General features: G+C 42.3%; 1 protein-coding gene across 1 annotated transcript; it reads left to right on the forward strand.

The window, feature by feature from the left end:
* The first annotated feature begins 7,099 nt into the window (after window positions 1-7,099).
* LOC121134611 (GTPase IMAP family member 5-like) lies at window positions 7,100-9,419 on the forward strand. The gene is given in 4 exon segments (XM_040733124.1): window positions 7,100-7,158; window positions 8,405-8,457; window positions 8,580-8,835; window positions 8,837-9,419. Coding segments are annotated over 4 exon segments (951 nt in total).
* Window positions 9,420-13,434: the final 4,015 nt, after the last annotated feature.

The following is a 13,434-nucleotide window of genomic DNA, read 5'->3' on the forward strand; positions in this document are numbered from 1 at the left end:
ACCATAACAGTAGCCAAATTACAACTATGAAGGAGCAATGAAAATAATATGGTTGTGGGTCATCACATCATAAGGAACTATATTAAATGGTTACAGTATTAGGAAGTTTTAGAACCACCTCTCCAAAGCCAGAACCATGTGTGATAAGCTAAAAGTTCTACTGCTTCCTGAAGATGGAACATTGCCTCTCCTTCAAATACATTTTCAACAGAATTCTGGTTTTTATCGTTGCCTTCACTGTGTAAGCTTACCAGTCCTGGAATTCAATCTATAGACCATGTTTCATGAACTCAGAGATCCTCCTGCCTGTGCTTTCAGAATGCTAAAGTATCACAAGAACAGTCTCTAGTCCACATACTAACATTCTTCTCCTCTGAAACCTCCTGAGGCAGTCCCTCACAGTTCAAAGCACTCTCAGCACCACTATCATCCATACTCCTACTGGTGAGGACCATTAAGCCCCACTTAAAGTGTTCAACTGCTTTTCTAGTCCAAAGTCCACAATCCTCCAAACAAAAGTGTGGCCATCCCATCACAGCAATACAGCACTTCTGACAGCAACTACTGTATGAGCTAGGGTTTTATTTCTTTGAAGAGACACCATGACCATGTATAATAGTTTGAATGTAATTTTACCCTCTAATCTCATAAGCAGTGGCACTATTAGGAGTTGTGACTTTGTTGGAGTGAGTATGGCTTTGTTATAATTGTGTCTTTATGGGGGCAGGCTTTGAGATTTCCTGTGTTGAAGATCCCACTCATTGTCTCAGTACACTTCCTGTTGCCATCTGATCAAAATGCAGCCACCAATATGTTTGGCAGCATGTCACCCTTCTCACTACCACGATGATAATGAACTGAAACCCAGAACTGTAAGTGAGCCACACCAAATAAAATTTTCATATATGAGATTTTTCATGGTCATCTTTTTCTTCCCAGCAATAGAAACCCTAACTAAGACCACCAGGGCAGCTCTTATAAAGAAAAGCATTCAACTGGTTTGGCTTATAGTTCAGAGGTTTAGTCCATTATCATCATGGAGTGAAGCATGGTGGCAAACAGGTAGACATGGTGAGGAGAGGTAACTGAAAGTTCTACATCTGGATTCACAATTGAGCCTACCTTGGGCTTCTGATATCTCAAAGCCCACTCCCAGTGACAAACTTTAACAAGGCCATACCTACTCCAACAAAACCTCATCTCCTAAAGCCCCACTCCCTATGGTGTGATGGGGGACATTTCATTCAAACCACCACAGAGACCATTGCCATTGATCTTGATAGTGCACTACATCTTGATGGTAAGACCCTATTGCTGGAAACACTACAGGCTTCGGTCATAGGATATGCAGAAAACAAATGTTTTCTGCTTATGAACACAGTTCAAGAATGGAGTCCTGTGAGGAGATTTCTGAGTGCTTGGGAGAAAACTCCAGGTAACCAAGACAAGAATCTTATGACCTCAGTTTCTTCAAAAAACACAGAATTGTTCATAGATCATGCTTTCATACTCCTCCCATGTGTAGTGCATAGGAGTTTATTTCAGATTATTTATTACAACTGGATATAGTTATTTGGTTACATGCTTCTATAGAAAAACATATTTTTGCCACATGAGGCTTGAGCACCATGCAAATCTTGTTAGCCACATGTGGCTTCCTTTGTAACTGGACATTTTATGTGTGATTCAAAATGCAAAGAATGTTTTGTTGAAGTTGTTTAATGAGCTAAACCCATTCGGTCAGGCACTACATTCATCCACCTTGCCGGATAGCTAGAGAAGGACTCGTGTGACTATTCTTAACTCTCAGAGTGTAAGTTATCTGATGCTCTGAATGAAGTTGGCTATTGCATCAGACTTTAGTCCACCTAATTTATTGGCTCCTGTCTCCTAGGTCTAGATATATGACAAATGGTGCCTGAAACTTGGACCTGAAGTTGTCTATGAGATAAGTGGTGATGAACCCACTCAGAAGGAGGTCAGTGAGAATACAGCGGCAGAAACCATGGATGGCTTTGCTTTTTGTTTAACTTGTGCATCTTTTTTTTAATGAAAGAAGGAAAACACATACTAACATCACAACTATTAAATTTCTTGTAATTTGTTTGTGATTATAATATTTGGTTTCCAGAAGAAGGGACTTTAGATGAAGAAGAATGGGACAGAATCCGAAAGAATATTGAAAAGGCACACAGACATGGAGAAAAGATCTTGTTCAATTTTGGGTCACTGAATTTTAATTTGGACTGTTATCCAAGTGCTTAAGGATGACACAGAAGATATCAATCATGAGGAAGAGATAGATAATTCCTTAAATGAATATCAACTAGATGACCAAACTTTAAAATCTTTCCGTGGCACCAGTGTGTGCCTGTACACTCTCACACAGCTGAAAATAAACACAAACATTTTCAGTGATATCCGTTCCACCCATCTGGTCCACCCTGTTCCTGTACTGGAGTCACAGGGCAGGTTAGTGATCAAGAGTCTAGGAAATGGCACCCTCTCCTGTAAGGTTCAGCTGCCAATGAGGGTTCACGTAAGTCTTGATCTCAAGGATGTTGATTTACCACAGTATTGGGGTGTGTTATGGAAGAGGTATGGGCTACCTTAACTGTGAAGAACAGAGTGGTTTTCAGACAGGATAATAGGGTGGAGTTCACTGACTGGTCTTCTAGGGAAGGATTGGATCATGAGGGAGGTAACATAGAAATTCTACCCTGGCCTGTAGAGCCTTAATACCCCATCCTGATGTCCTTGACATGAGGCCCGTCTGGTCTGTGTGGATTTTGATGGGTCTGGGGTAAAATGGAGAGGTGTGCCCCACCTGCTGGGGAACTTGGGAAAGCCTGTGGACACTGGGACAGTTTCCCATCTGTTAAAGACAAGAGCATTCAATTAGCTTTGTTAACCTGAGGGTTTCAGAAGACAAGGGAAATGGGTTGGAAAGCCCCAGCATTCTCATGGGCCTCGGGATGATAGCATGTCAATGTCAGGGATCTGTCCCACCATATGCTGCCCAGGGGGTCCAATGTGCTAGAGCTCTCATGAGGGCCCACAGGCATGATGAAAATGTCTAAAGGAAGCTTTAGTTAGAGAAATTTTATTTTTTATGTCAGAATACATACAGCTAAAGATGAGACTCATCACTTTCGAGCCTTTGCAAAGCTGATGCCATGTTTCCTGTACTGTGAGCTCTGAGCAGAGTTCTAAGTATTCAACTTTTAAATTATTTCCTTTATAGTTAATACATCTAAGACCAGGGCTATCTGCTATCCTGGTACCCAATGACCATCTTTCTGTAGACCAGCAGAAAGATCAGGGAGGCCACATCCAGGAAGATAGTTATGCCCCTCCAGCCATTCCTGTAGGATTTCTGCCATTCCCATAGCCCAGGTAGCAGCCTTGTGTTGAGGAATAATCCTATGATATAAGGAGAATCACAGGGGTTAAGGGTTTGTTAACTAACTGTAGCAAATCAAAACAGCCAGTTCCACTCCATAGGCTGAGGGAAGTATTAAGAAACTGATGAATATCTGGATCATGAATCCCTCCTGTGCCATTAGATGAGCCATCAATAAAATAAGTAGCTGCCTGTGGAACGTGAAAAGGTTAGACAATTTTGTAATCACAAATTCAGTCCATATGAGAAAAACTCACAAATTTCTGAAGCAATGTCTACCATTACACTTGGTGCAAACAGCCTCTTTCTTGTTTCTGCTACACCATGGGCTAGCTGGCCTGATATCTTCCGACCCATTCTTCTGTCTCCACTGACTGCTTCTCTGTGTGTATTGCTGGGATTGCTGATGCAGGCGAGCATCCTCAGCTCTTTACTGGTGTTTTGGGCCTCAAAGCCAAGCTCGGGCAGCTCTTGATTTGCCTGCTGCTTAAGAATCAGGAAGACAAAAAGACTATCTCTCATAAAGTAACTCCCTGCATTCTCACTGCTTGGTGAAATAAAATGTGATAAATCAGCTTGTCTGGTTTAGGACAAGAATGTTCATTTTGTGTATTTGCTTCTGCCTTTTCCCTGGGTGACACCTGCCCCTTATCATCTGCTGCCACTCACACACTGTCTGCCCGTCTCCCATGGCCTCTGCATCCACACTGGAAAATTAGCAGAATTTTCCTTTATGGAGAAGAAATCTATGTTCATTCTCAATATGTCCACTGCTGTGTGCTCTGCAGACTGACAGCCACATCTCTTCTTGTCCATCACAAGCCCCTCCCCCTCCCCTGTCTTTTCCTAGGCTGTTGTCAGTCTCTTCTCCTTTTTGGTCTGTGACTCATTTTAGTGTCTGTATCTCATGCTGTCTGTCTCACCTCTGGGCATTTGGGCATTTTTTCTTATCCCTGAGTGGGACATGTGTCTCCTGTAGTCTGTCTGATTTTTCAGAAACTGATTCAGAACCTTCCCTGTTAATGTTGCTGAGTTTGGTTGTGACAGCCACATTGCACACATTCAAGTGACACAGTGAGAATCAAGTCAGACTCTAACTGAAATCCTTCAAAATAGAACAGACACCCCCATATGGTCTTATCTTTGAGAAGTTCTTTTGAGAGGACATGGTGGTATTTTGTGGAAACATGAACTTAGATATAGAAGTGCAATTCTGTGTTGGTTTTGGAGAGACTTCCAGCAGTCAGTACTAGTTTATGTCCAAAGCATGGGATAGCAGCATCACGCATAGGGTTCCAGGAAGGGAGGCTTATTGATTTGTTAGGAATGATCTCCCCCAACTCCACACTGGCTGAGAAATCTAAGAGATAACACAGACAAAAGGAGCCATTGGGGAGAGTTAGCTGTAACGCAAATGTGTGACTGTGGGCAGGTCATGTGACTTTAAAGTGGCCTGTAAATAACAGCATAGGGAACACAAGAAAAAAAGGTCATGGAAAAATCCTGAACATGATGAGTGTCTGCAGAGGAGAGTCACAGTGGGGAAGTTCAGGTTCATTGAAACTGACACTGTATCCTTCACATTCAGATCTTGAACAATTAGTGCAGACAGTACTCCATGACTTGATGAATTTCCTAAGAACCAGGATGTAGCTTACAGTGACAAGAACAGTACATAAGAGATGACTTTGAGAGGGCTGCTCTTCTCTGGGTGCAAGGGAATAAGGGGGGAGAAAAAATGGGGCAGGGAAGAAGAGGGGGATGAGAAGGTGGACAAGCAGAACAGGAAAGAGAAAGACAGAGAGGGGACAGAGGAGGGGAGAGGAGGTGCTTTTAGACATTCTGATATGTGAAAAGAATTGATGGGTTCTTACAAAGAAGTCCAAGAAAAGCCATTTTCTTTGCAAAATATAATTGTGAAAGACAAAATAACAGAAGCACTATAAGTAGCACACAAACCATGCCATGTCTTAAATTCAAAATGGCCAGCCCGATGTTCTTAAGTGTGATAAAAAATGCAGTGTACCATTTATGGTGATTTGGAGGTTCTCCTGGGATGCTGGGGTAAGCAAGAGCTGACTGGACCCACTCAAGAGTTAAACCTGGCCATATATAGCTTAGCAGAAAAAGTGTACCCGAGATGAACAGGAGTGCCAAGAGGTACCTATGAGGATTATCTTACTCTTTGTTGTAAAAAGAAATGATTACAGAACAACTTGGATGTCCCTGAATAAAAAAAAAAAACTAGCTGTTGCAACATGACATTTATGTAGAAATTTAACATGTAAAAACAGGACTGAGAATTTTCTAAATATCTAAATGCATATGCAAATACTCAGACACAAAAACAACAAAATGCTTATTGCTGTGAAGGCTAGAATGGAGAATGAGACAGGAGATTGAGAGAAAAAAAAATCAACAATCATGAATTACATCTGTATTGTTTTAATTTTTAATCTGGTGGTGAAACTGTAGTAGAACAGCAAATCATTTATGTTTCCTCATTGCAAATGGTAGCTACTTGTTTTCACTCTATGTTTTTTAAATTTATTTTTATGATTTATCTTTTTTAATTCTACATTTTTTCATGTACAAATCAAAGTCCAAATATGTTCTAAAACGATAAGCTTTTAAAAACCACCTTCTAACATGAGCTAAGTGTTCACGAAGGGATGACTAGAGTCACAGGCTAAGCCCTCCCTACAGAATGCTGCCCTTTTCATCACAGCCAAACCAGTGACACAGCATTACACCACTTTGAACAGGATATTTATGCCACGGTTGCTCCAGTCTCTGGTTGAATGTACTAAAATAAGAAAAACCATGATTATCTGGTAGAGCAGAACCTCAAAACCAAGCAGGGAAGATGCTTGGTCAAATCCTCCATGGGAATTGTATCTTGTCATGAGTGTTGACTCTTTCCATCATGGTATCACTGTCTCTTTCCCACTCCTCCAGGTGTGGGGAGGAAGGCGTGTCAGTCCTCCTGTCCTCCTTCCTCTCAGTTCTTTTTTTTTTTAATATTTTATTTATTTATTGTATATACAGCCTTCTGCCTACAGGCCAGCAGAGGGTACCAGATTTCATTCAAGGTGGTTGTGAGCCACCATGTGGTTACTGGGAATTGAACTCAGGACCTCTGGAAGAACAGTCAGTGCTCTTAACCGCTGAACCATCTCTCCAGCCCCATCCTCTCAGTTCTTGAGGAGTTGCCATCCTCCATTCCATCCACCCAGGGAGAGCATGTTTTATTTGCCTGTTTTCCTCAAGAACATTTCCCCATGCTGGAACTGCCTGGTGCTTTGAACAAACCAATTTTATTTACAGCCCAGCAATTATTTCCTCTATCCTGGAAGGTTCACATCTACTTTGGTTCAGTTTTTAAAGTCCAGTTCTTGCTCATAGAAGAATGCTTCCCATATTTATACTTCTATCTTGGTGGAGATCATCAGTTCACCTGTAATAAAACCTCTGCTTTCCCATGAGTGAGGAAAGTCAATGGCACACTGTACTGGGATGACTCTGCCTCACTCCATCCAGTTACTTAGGTGTTTTAAAGTAAAACATAGGTGGGAGAGTTAGCTATGGAAATGGTCATGCCAGGAGAGTTATCCTGAATTACCTGAGTCAAAGTGTATTACCAGTTCCCACAAAGACCTGACTTTACTTCCTTTCCTGTTTTGCTTCCAGAAAAGAATGGAAGGCCTTAAGAAGTGCACATATGGAACTATAGCCAAAGACAAGAAAACTCCAAGGTCCTAAATTAATTAAGAATGTGAGTCACTGTTCCTTATCCCACCTGTTTTGGGCCAAAATAGGGTCAGACAACCAGTTAAGATCAAGAACAAACAGGCCACTGCTGTTTGTTCCCCATGTCTCCTAATCTCTTGTGTCCAAGCCTCTGTTGTTTTCATGTAGACAAATGTACATATGCAGACACATGTGCCCACATGTGTGTACCCCACCTGTGCACACACACACAGAAACACACACACATGCTTGCAAACACACACATGCTTACATGAATGCAGGCGCGCGTGCACACACACAAACACAGACAAACACACACACACTCCATTATGACACTCTCCTCCACACAATGAGGGGAAATGTGACTCCAACATGCACGAGAATTCAAAGGGCCTGGAACTCAACGGTGACATAGTTTCTCTTTATCCCATCATCTCTTCTCAACTGTACAAAAAAAAGAAAGAAAGAAAAAAGGAAAGAACCCCTAAAGTTACTATTTCTTACAAAACACCCCAGAACACCAAGGGAGACACAGATTAAAAGGAGTAAAACAGATTTTAATAGTTTTTTTCTGTGATCCTGAGAATTGAGCCCTGAGCTCACACCTGCTGGATGGACACTCCACTACCCTCAGCTTCCCCCAAATGACAGATTCTTAGGAGTCTATAGTGCACTTAGTATCCATTTGGACTCACAGGCCAGTACCATATCCTCAGTCCTTCTATGCTGGAGATTTGAGCTCTTGGTTTCCTGGGGTTCCTCCAACACACCTGGCAAATAGATGGCCTTTCTAGTATGTCTACCTCTAAGTGATCCTAACCATCTTCTCTTCCACCCCTTTTCAGCAGCCCACTCCATATCATTTCCCAGACTTAACTGGCACCATCACTCGTCTCATTTCCCAGTGCCCACTTTGCATCCTAGGCTACCCAGCTGGCTCTGAGTGTGAGTGGCTGCAGCTCTTCCACCAGAAATAACCTCTGGGGGGCATATGCTGAGCACATTTACACAGTGTGTCTGGAACACTGTGGGTAAAAGCTGTGACTCTATTTTGTCATTCATGACTTCTCATCTCTGCCGTCTAATAAACTCACACTTATTTCACAAACAGTTTACCCGGGATCTGCCCTGAGCATTCTCCAGGGGCGAGCACAGGGAACTTCTCTTCAGAAATGACATAATTGTTGTGGTCCAGATGGAACAGAGCCTCTCCCTTCAGTGGCAATCCCACCCCGTGTCTGTGTGTTCTAGGATAGGTTCCCAACAGGGACTTAGTAAAAGACAAGAACCACCTAAAATTATAGGCAAACAGTTGGGAACATTTGAGTGACACCCATTTTCTGGGAATGAGGAACTATCTGCATGGACCATGAAATAACAGTCTGAAGAATTGATAACTGAGGCACAAACTTTCTCTCATCCACAGGGAACCGGGAAGCCTACCAGTTGAGGATACTCCTGGTGGGCAAATCTGCCACAGGGAACAGCATCCTCTGCCGACAAGCGTTCGAGTCCAGACTTGGAGCCCAGTCAGTGACCAGGACCAGCCAAGCAGAGATGGGCACATGGAAGGGAAGGAGTTTCCTAGTGGTAGACATGCCACCCATCTTTGAGTCAAAGGCCCAGAACCAAGAAAAGGACATTGGAGACTGCTACCTGCTGTGTGTGCCAGGACCCCATGTACGTAACCCAGCTGGGATGCTTCAGAGCCCAGGATACCACTGCCATGAGGAGGGTGAAGGAGACCTTTGGGGTGGGAGTCATGAGGCACATGATCGTCCTCTTCACCCATAAGGAAGACCTGGCAAATGAGACCTCGCATGAGTTTGTGACCCACACTGACAACCACAGCCTGCGCAGCCTGGTCGAGGAGTGTGGGGGGAGGTACTGTGCCTTTAATAACAGGGCTTCTGGAGAAGAGCAGCAGAGACAGCTGGCAGAGCTCATGGTCCTGGTGAGGGGCCTGGAGCAGGAGTGTAATGGCTCCTTCTACAGCAATGACCTCTTCCTTCATGCCTCTGTGTTCCTTAGTAGTGACAGCAGTGAGCGCCAGGAAGCCTACAGGTGCTACCTGGCCAAGGTGAAGCAGGAGTTGGAGAGGCAGAAGCAGGACCTGAAGGAGCTCGAGGGCAGCTGGGTGGCTAAGATGCTTTGCAGAGTCAACACGTGCATGGGATCCAACATCACAGCAACCACCCTTCTTATTGCCTGTGGTTTGATATTTATCATCATTTTAATTAACTTGTGTATTGGCCAGGGGCACTGAGTATTTTCAGAGGATTACCACCATCAGCCCCTCCCCCAGTGTTCACCATCTCTGTCCATGCTGGGCACCTCAGTTCCACTGTCATTGATTCCCTCAAGTCAAACACACCAGTTTTCTTCTAAATAATATATGTAAATTGCCAGCGGCTTTGAGATTTATAGCAGGTGGCACTAGTGTTCAGATGTCAACCCACTGGAGGAATGGTTATCTGATGGAGGTTAATTGTTGGGGGATGTCCTTCTGTATGTATGCTTTTCTTATTGGTTGATATATAAAACCCTGTTTGGCCAGTGCAGGCAGGAAGATAGGCAGGATTATTAGATATGAGGGGAATTCTGGGAAAGGTAGGCAGAGAGAGACTGCAAGCAAACATAGGGAAGAACAGATGCTCCAGACATTCTCTGGTAAGATAACGCCATGTATAAATACATAGATTAGTAGTTAGGGTTAATAATTAAGAGAGAGCTAGCCAATAAAAAGCCCTAGCCATCAGCCAATAGTTTTATAACTAATACTGTGTCTGTGTGTTTATTTGGGGCTGAAGCTGCAGCAGAACATGACAGGACAAGAGAAACTCTGGAAACGGTTAATCCTGTGCAGACAAGGCCTGCAGGACCATTGACTGTGGAAACTTGATTGCTTTTGCTAAAGCTGCTTGATGTCTCCCCAGTACCTCCATTGTAGTGTGTGTGATGTACATACGTTAATTTCATGATTGCATCTCAATTTGATGGGTACATATATATATATGTGTGTAGTTAGATGACTTTTCATTTAGCTGTATACTTTGATATATAGAATATATACTAGGGCATGCTTCATAACTAGATCTATTTGTCCCATGAGGACTGTAGATGCTTAAAAACCTGCTTTGTTTCTTTTGACTCAGATTAATCACACACGATTATCTCACTTTTTCCTCAAAGCAGATTCAAACCAGACTAAGTAGAACATAAGCTTAAAATGTTACAGCTTGCTCAAGATCAGAGTCATAGATGTCCAACCAAGGTTACTAAGAAAAGCATGCCAATTCTTCACTTGCCTGTCTTGTTAACAAGAGACCTAGAAGAAGTTAGAAGTAAGACATGAGAATTAAAATAGAAGCAAGAGAATAAAGAGGCTGTGAAAGTCAAGTCTCCTGAACAAGTGGGAGTTCAAGGACCCCAGTCTGACAGCTGGGGAACCAGCATAGGACCTAACCAAGCCCCCTGAACATGGATTTCAGTTAGGAGTTCAGGGCAGTCTATGGGGCCTCTAACAGTGGAATCATAAATGGACTTTGAGAACCCATGGAGGGTTACTCTCTCAGGCTAGATACATGGGGAAGGGCCTAGGCCCTGCCCCAAATGATGTGACAGATTTTGATGATCCCCATGGAAGCCCATATTTTCCCTGGGATGTGGATGGAGGCGGGGAGCAGGGAGAGGGGTTTAGTGGGGACATGAGAGGATTGGAGGGAGAGGAAACTGGGATTGATATGTAAAATAAGATTGTTTCATATAAACATATATATCAAAGTAAGGTCTCCATCATCTCTGTAACCCCAAGAAAGAAAAAGGTCAGTGTGTGTGAAGCATGGGTTTCTGAAAGTATAGAAGAAAATGAAGTCAAGAGGTTTGGGCATGAGTGGGGAACTGAGTGAAGAGGTTATAGGAGCAGTATGGGTCTCACCCCATGGAACACAATGTCAGCAGTAAAGAAACACAGGAACCAGAATGTCTAGGATCAGTATGAAAAGGGCTAGAAGGTGGGTATCTTGGGCTTGGAAATCGGTAGAGTGGGCAGCATAGCCACTCAACAACACATGCAGGCAAAAGCAGCTATGATCAAGAGACTATGTGTTCATAAAATTTGATGAGCACTAAATTTCGAATTACACATAATTTTCATTTATGAAGCCATAACATCATTCTCCTAAATTCTTCAGCCATTAAAAAATAATTATAAAAGGAGGGCCAGGCAGTGGTGGCACATGACTTTAATCCCAATACTCGGGAGGTAGAGGCAGGCCAATCTCTGTGAGTTCAAGGCCAGCCTGGTTTACAAAGCTACACAGAGAAACAAAAACAAACAAACACCAACAACAAAAATGGTGAAAATGAGTTGAAGAATAGGCTCAGGGGCTAAGTTCACACAGTGCTGTTCTAGACAACCAGAGTTTGAATCCCAGCATCCATACCAGGCCATTCACAACAGCCTGTGATTCTAACTCTGGGTGATCCAAGGCCCTCTTCTGGCCTCCTCAGGTACTGCACTCACATGTGCACAGTTCCATACAAGCACACATCTACACACACAAATAAAAATAAAATTAATCCTTTCTAAAAATGTGAATATTAGGTTGGGAAGATGGATTTGGGGTGGTGGATAAAGTGCCTGTCAGTCACGTGTCCATATCAAACCCAAGTTCAGTGGTACACATCTGTAATTCCAGAACTGGAGGGAAAGAGAGACAGGTGGACACCAGGGCCTCTCTGGCCAGTCAATCTAGTGGGAAAGGCAGCTACAGGGTCAGTGAGATAAATGCCTTGGATTTAAGCTATCCAAAAAAAACCAAAGAACTCTACAATGAAAATTTTAAAAGAGAGAAAGAAACTGAAGGAAACAGAAGATGAAAGGATTGATCATACTCAAGAGTTGGAATAGTTAATATGGTGAAAATGTTAATACTGACAAAACCAACCTATAGATTCACTACAATCTCTGTCAAAATTTCAGTGTCATTCTTCAAAGCAATAGAAAAAAATCTTAACATTCCCATGGAAGGAAAGAGATTCCAGATAGCTATAGAGTAATTCTGAGAAAAAGAACAACGTTAGGGGGTATCACCAACCTGATTTGAAATTATATTGGAACGGCATAATAACAACACCAACTATAATATCCCCACCAAAACCAAAAACATGGTATCAGCATAAAATCAGATATACAGATCAATGGAATAGAGGACCTAGACACAAACCTGTAGTTGTTGCGTTTTTTTCTTCTTTACTCTTTTGTGGATACACCAGCCAGCTCCCAAATAATTACATAGAGACTTATTCTTTCTTAAGAATATCTGGCCTTAACTTGGCTTATTTCTAGTCAGCTTTTCTTTTATTCTTTTTTATACTTTTTTTCATTTTTATTTTATGTGCATTGGTGCTTTGCCTGCATGAATGGCTGTGTGAGAGTTTTAGATCTTGGAGTTACAGACAGATCTTTAGCTGCTATATAGGTGCTGGGAATTGAACCTGGGTCGTCTTAACTACTGAACCACCTATCCAGCCCTAGCCAGATTTTGTTAACTTAAATTATCCCATCTACCTTTTGCTCTGGGCTTTTGTCTTTCCATATTCTGTATACCTTCCTTTATTTATTACTTCATGGCTTGCTGTGTAGCTGGGTGGCTGGCCCTGGCTGTCCTCTCTCCTCCTTTTTCCAAATGCCTCCCTCTTCTCTTTTTCTCCTTCTATTTGTTATCACTGCCTGGCAGCCAGTACATCCCTCTCCTGCCTAGCTACTGGCCATTAGACCAATTAGGTGTTTTAGAAAGGCAAAATAACATAGCCTCACAGTTAAACAAATGTAACACATCAACTAATATTCCACAACTCAAACTCACACAGGTATAACCATGTGACTTTTGACATAGATACAAAAAATACATATTCAGAGAAAACATAGCATCTTCAACCAAAGATGCTGCAAAAGCTGGGTGTCCGTGTGTAGAAAAATAAAGTTATACCCCTGTCTTTCAATCTATAAATATCAATTCAAACTGTATCACCTTGGTTTAAGAACTGAAACTGGTGAAAGAAAAAGTAAAGAAAGTACTAAAAGATCCAGGTAAGGAGTTTCTGATAGGGCTCTACTTACTCTGGAAATGATGCCAACAATTAACAGATGGATTTTTATGAAATTCAAAAGCTCTGTACAGTATTAGAAGCAACTAACTGAGTGGAGACAGTCTGCAGAGTGAAGAAAAAACCATTGTAGCCATTCACTTGTGAAACTAAAAATAAGCCATGTAACC

This window comes from Mesocricetus auratus, unplaced genomic scaffold (genome assembly GCF_017639785.1).
Source record: "Mesocricetus auratus isolate SY011 unplaced genomic scaffold, BCM_Maur_2.0 Super-Scaffold_100028, whole genome shotgun sequence".
Taxonomy (NCBI): Eukaryota; Metazoa; Chordata; class Mammalia; order Rodentia; family Cricetidae; genus Mesocricetus; species Mesocricetus auratus.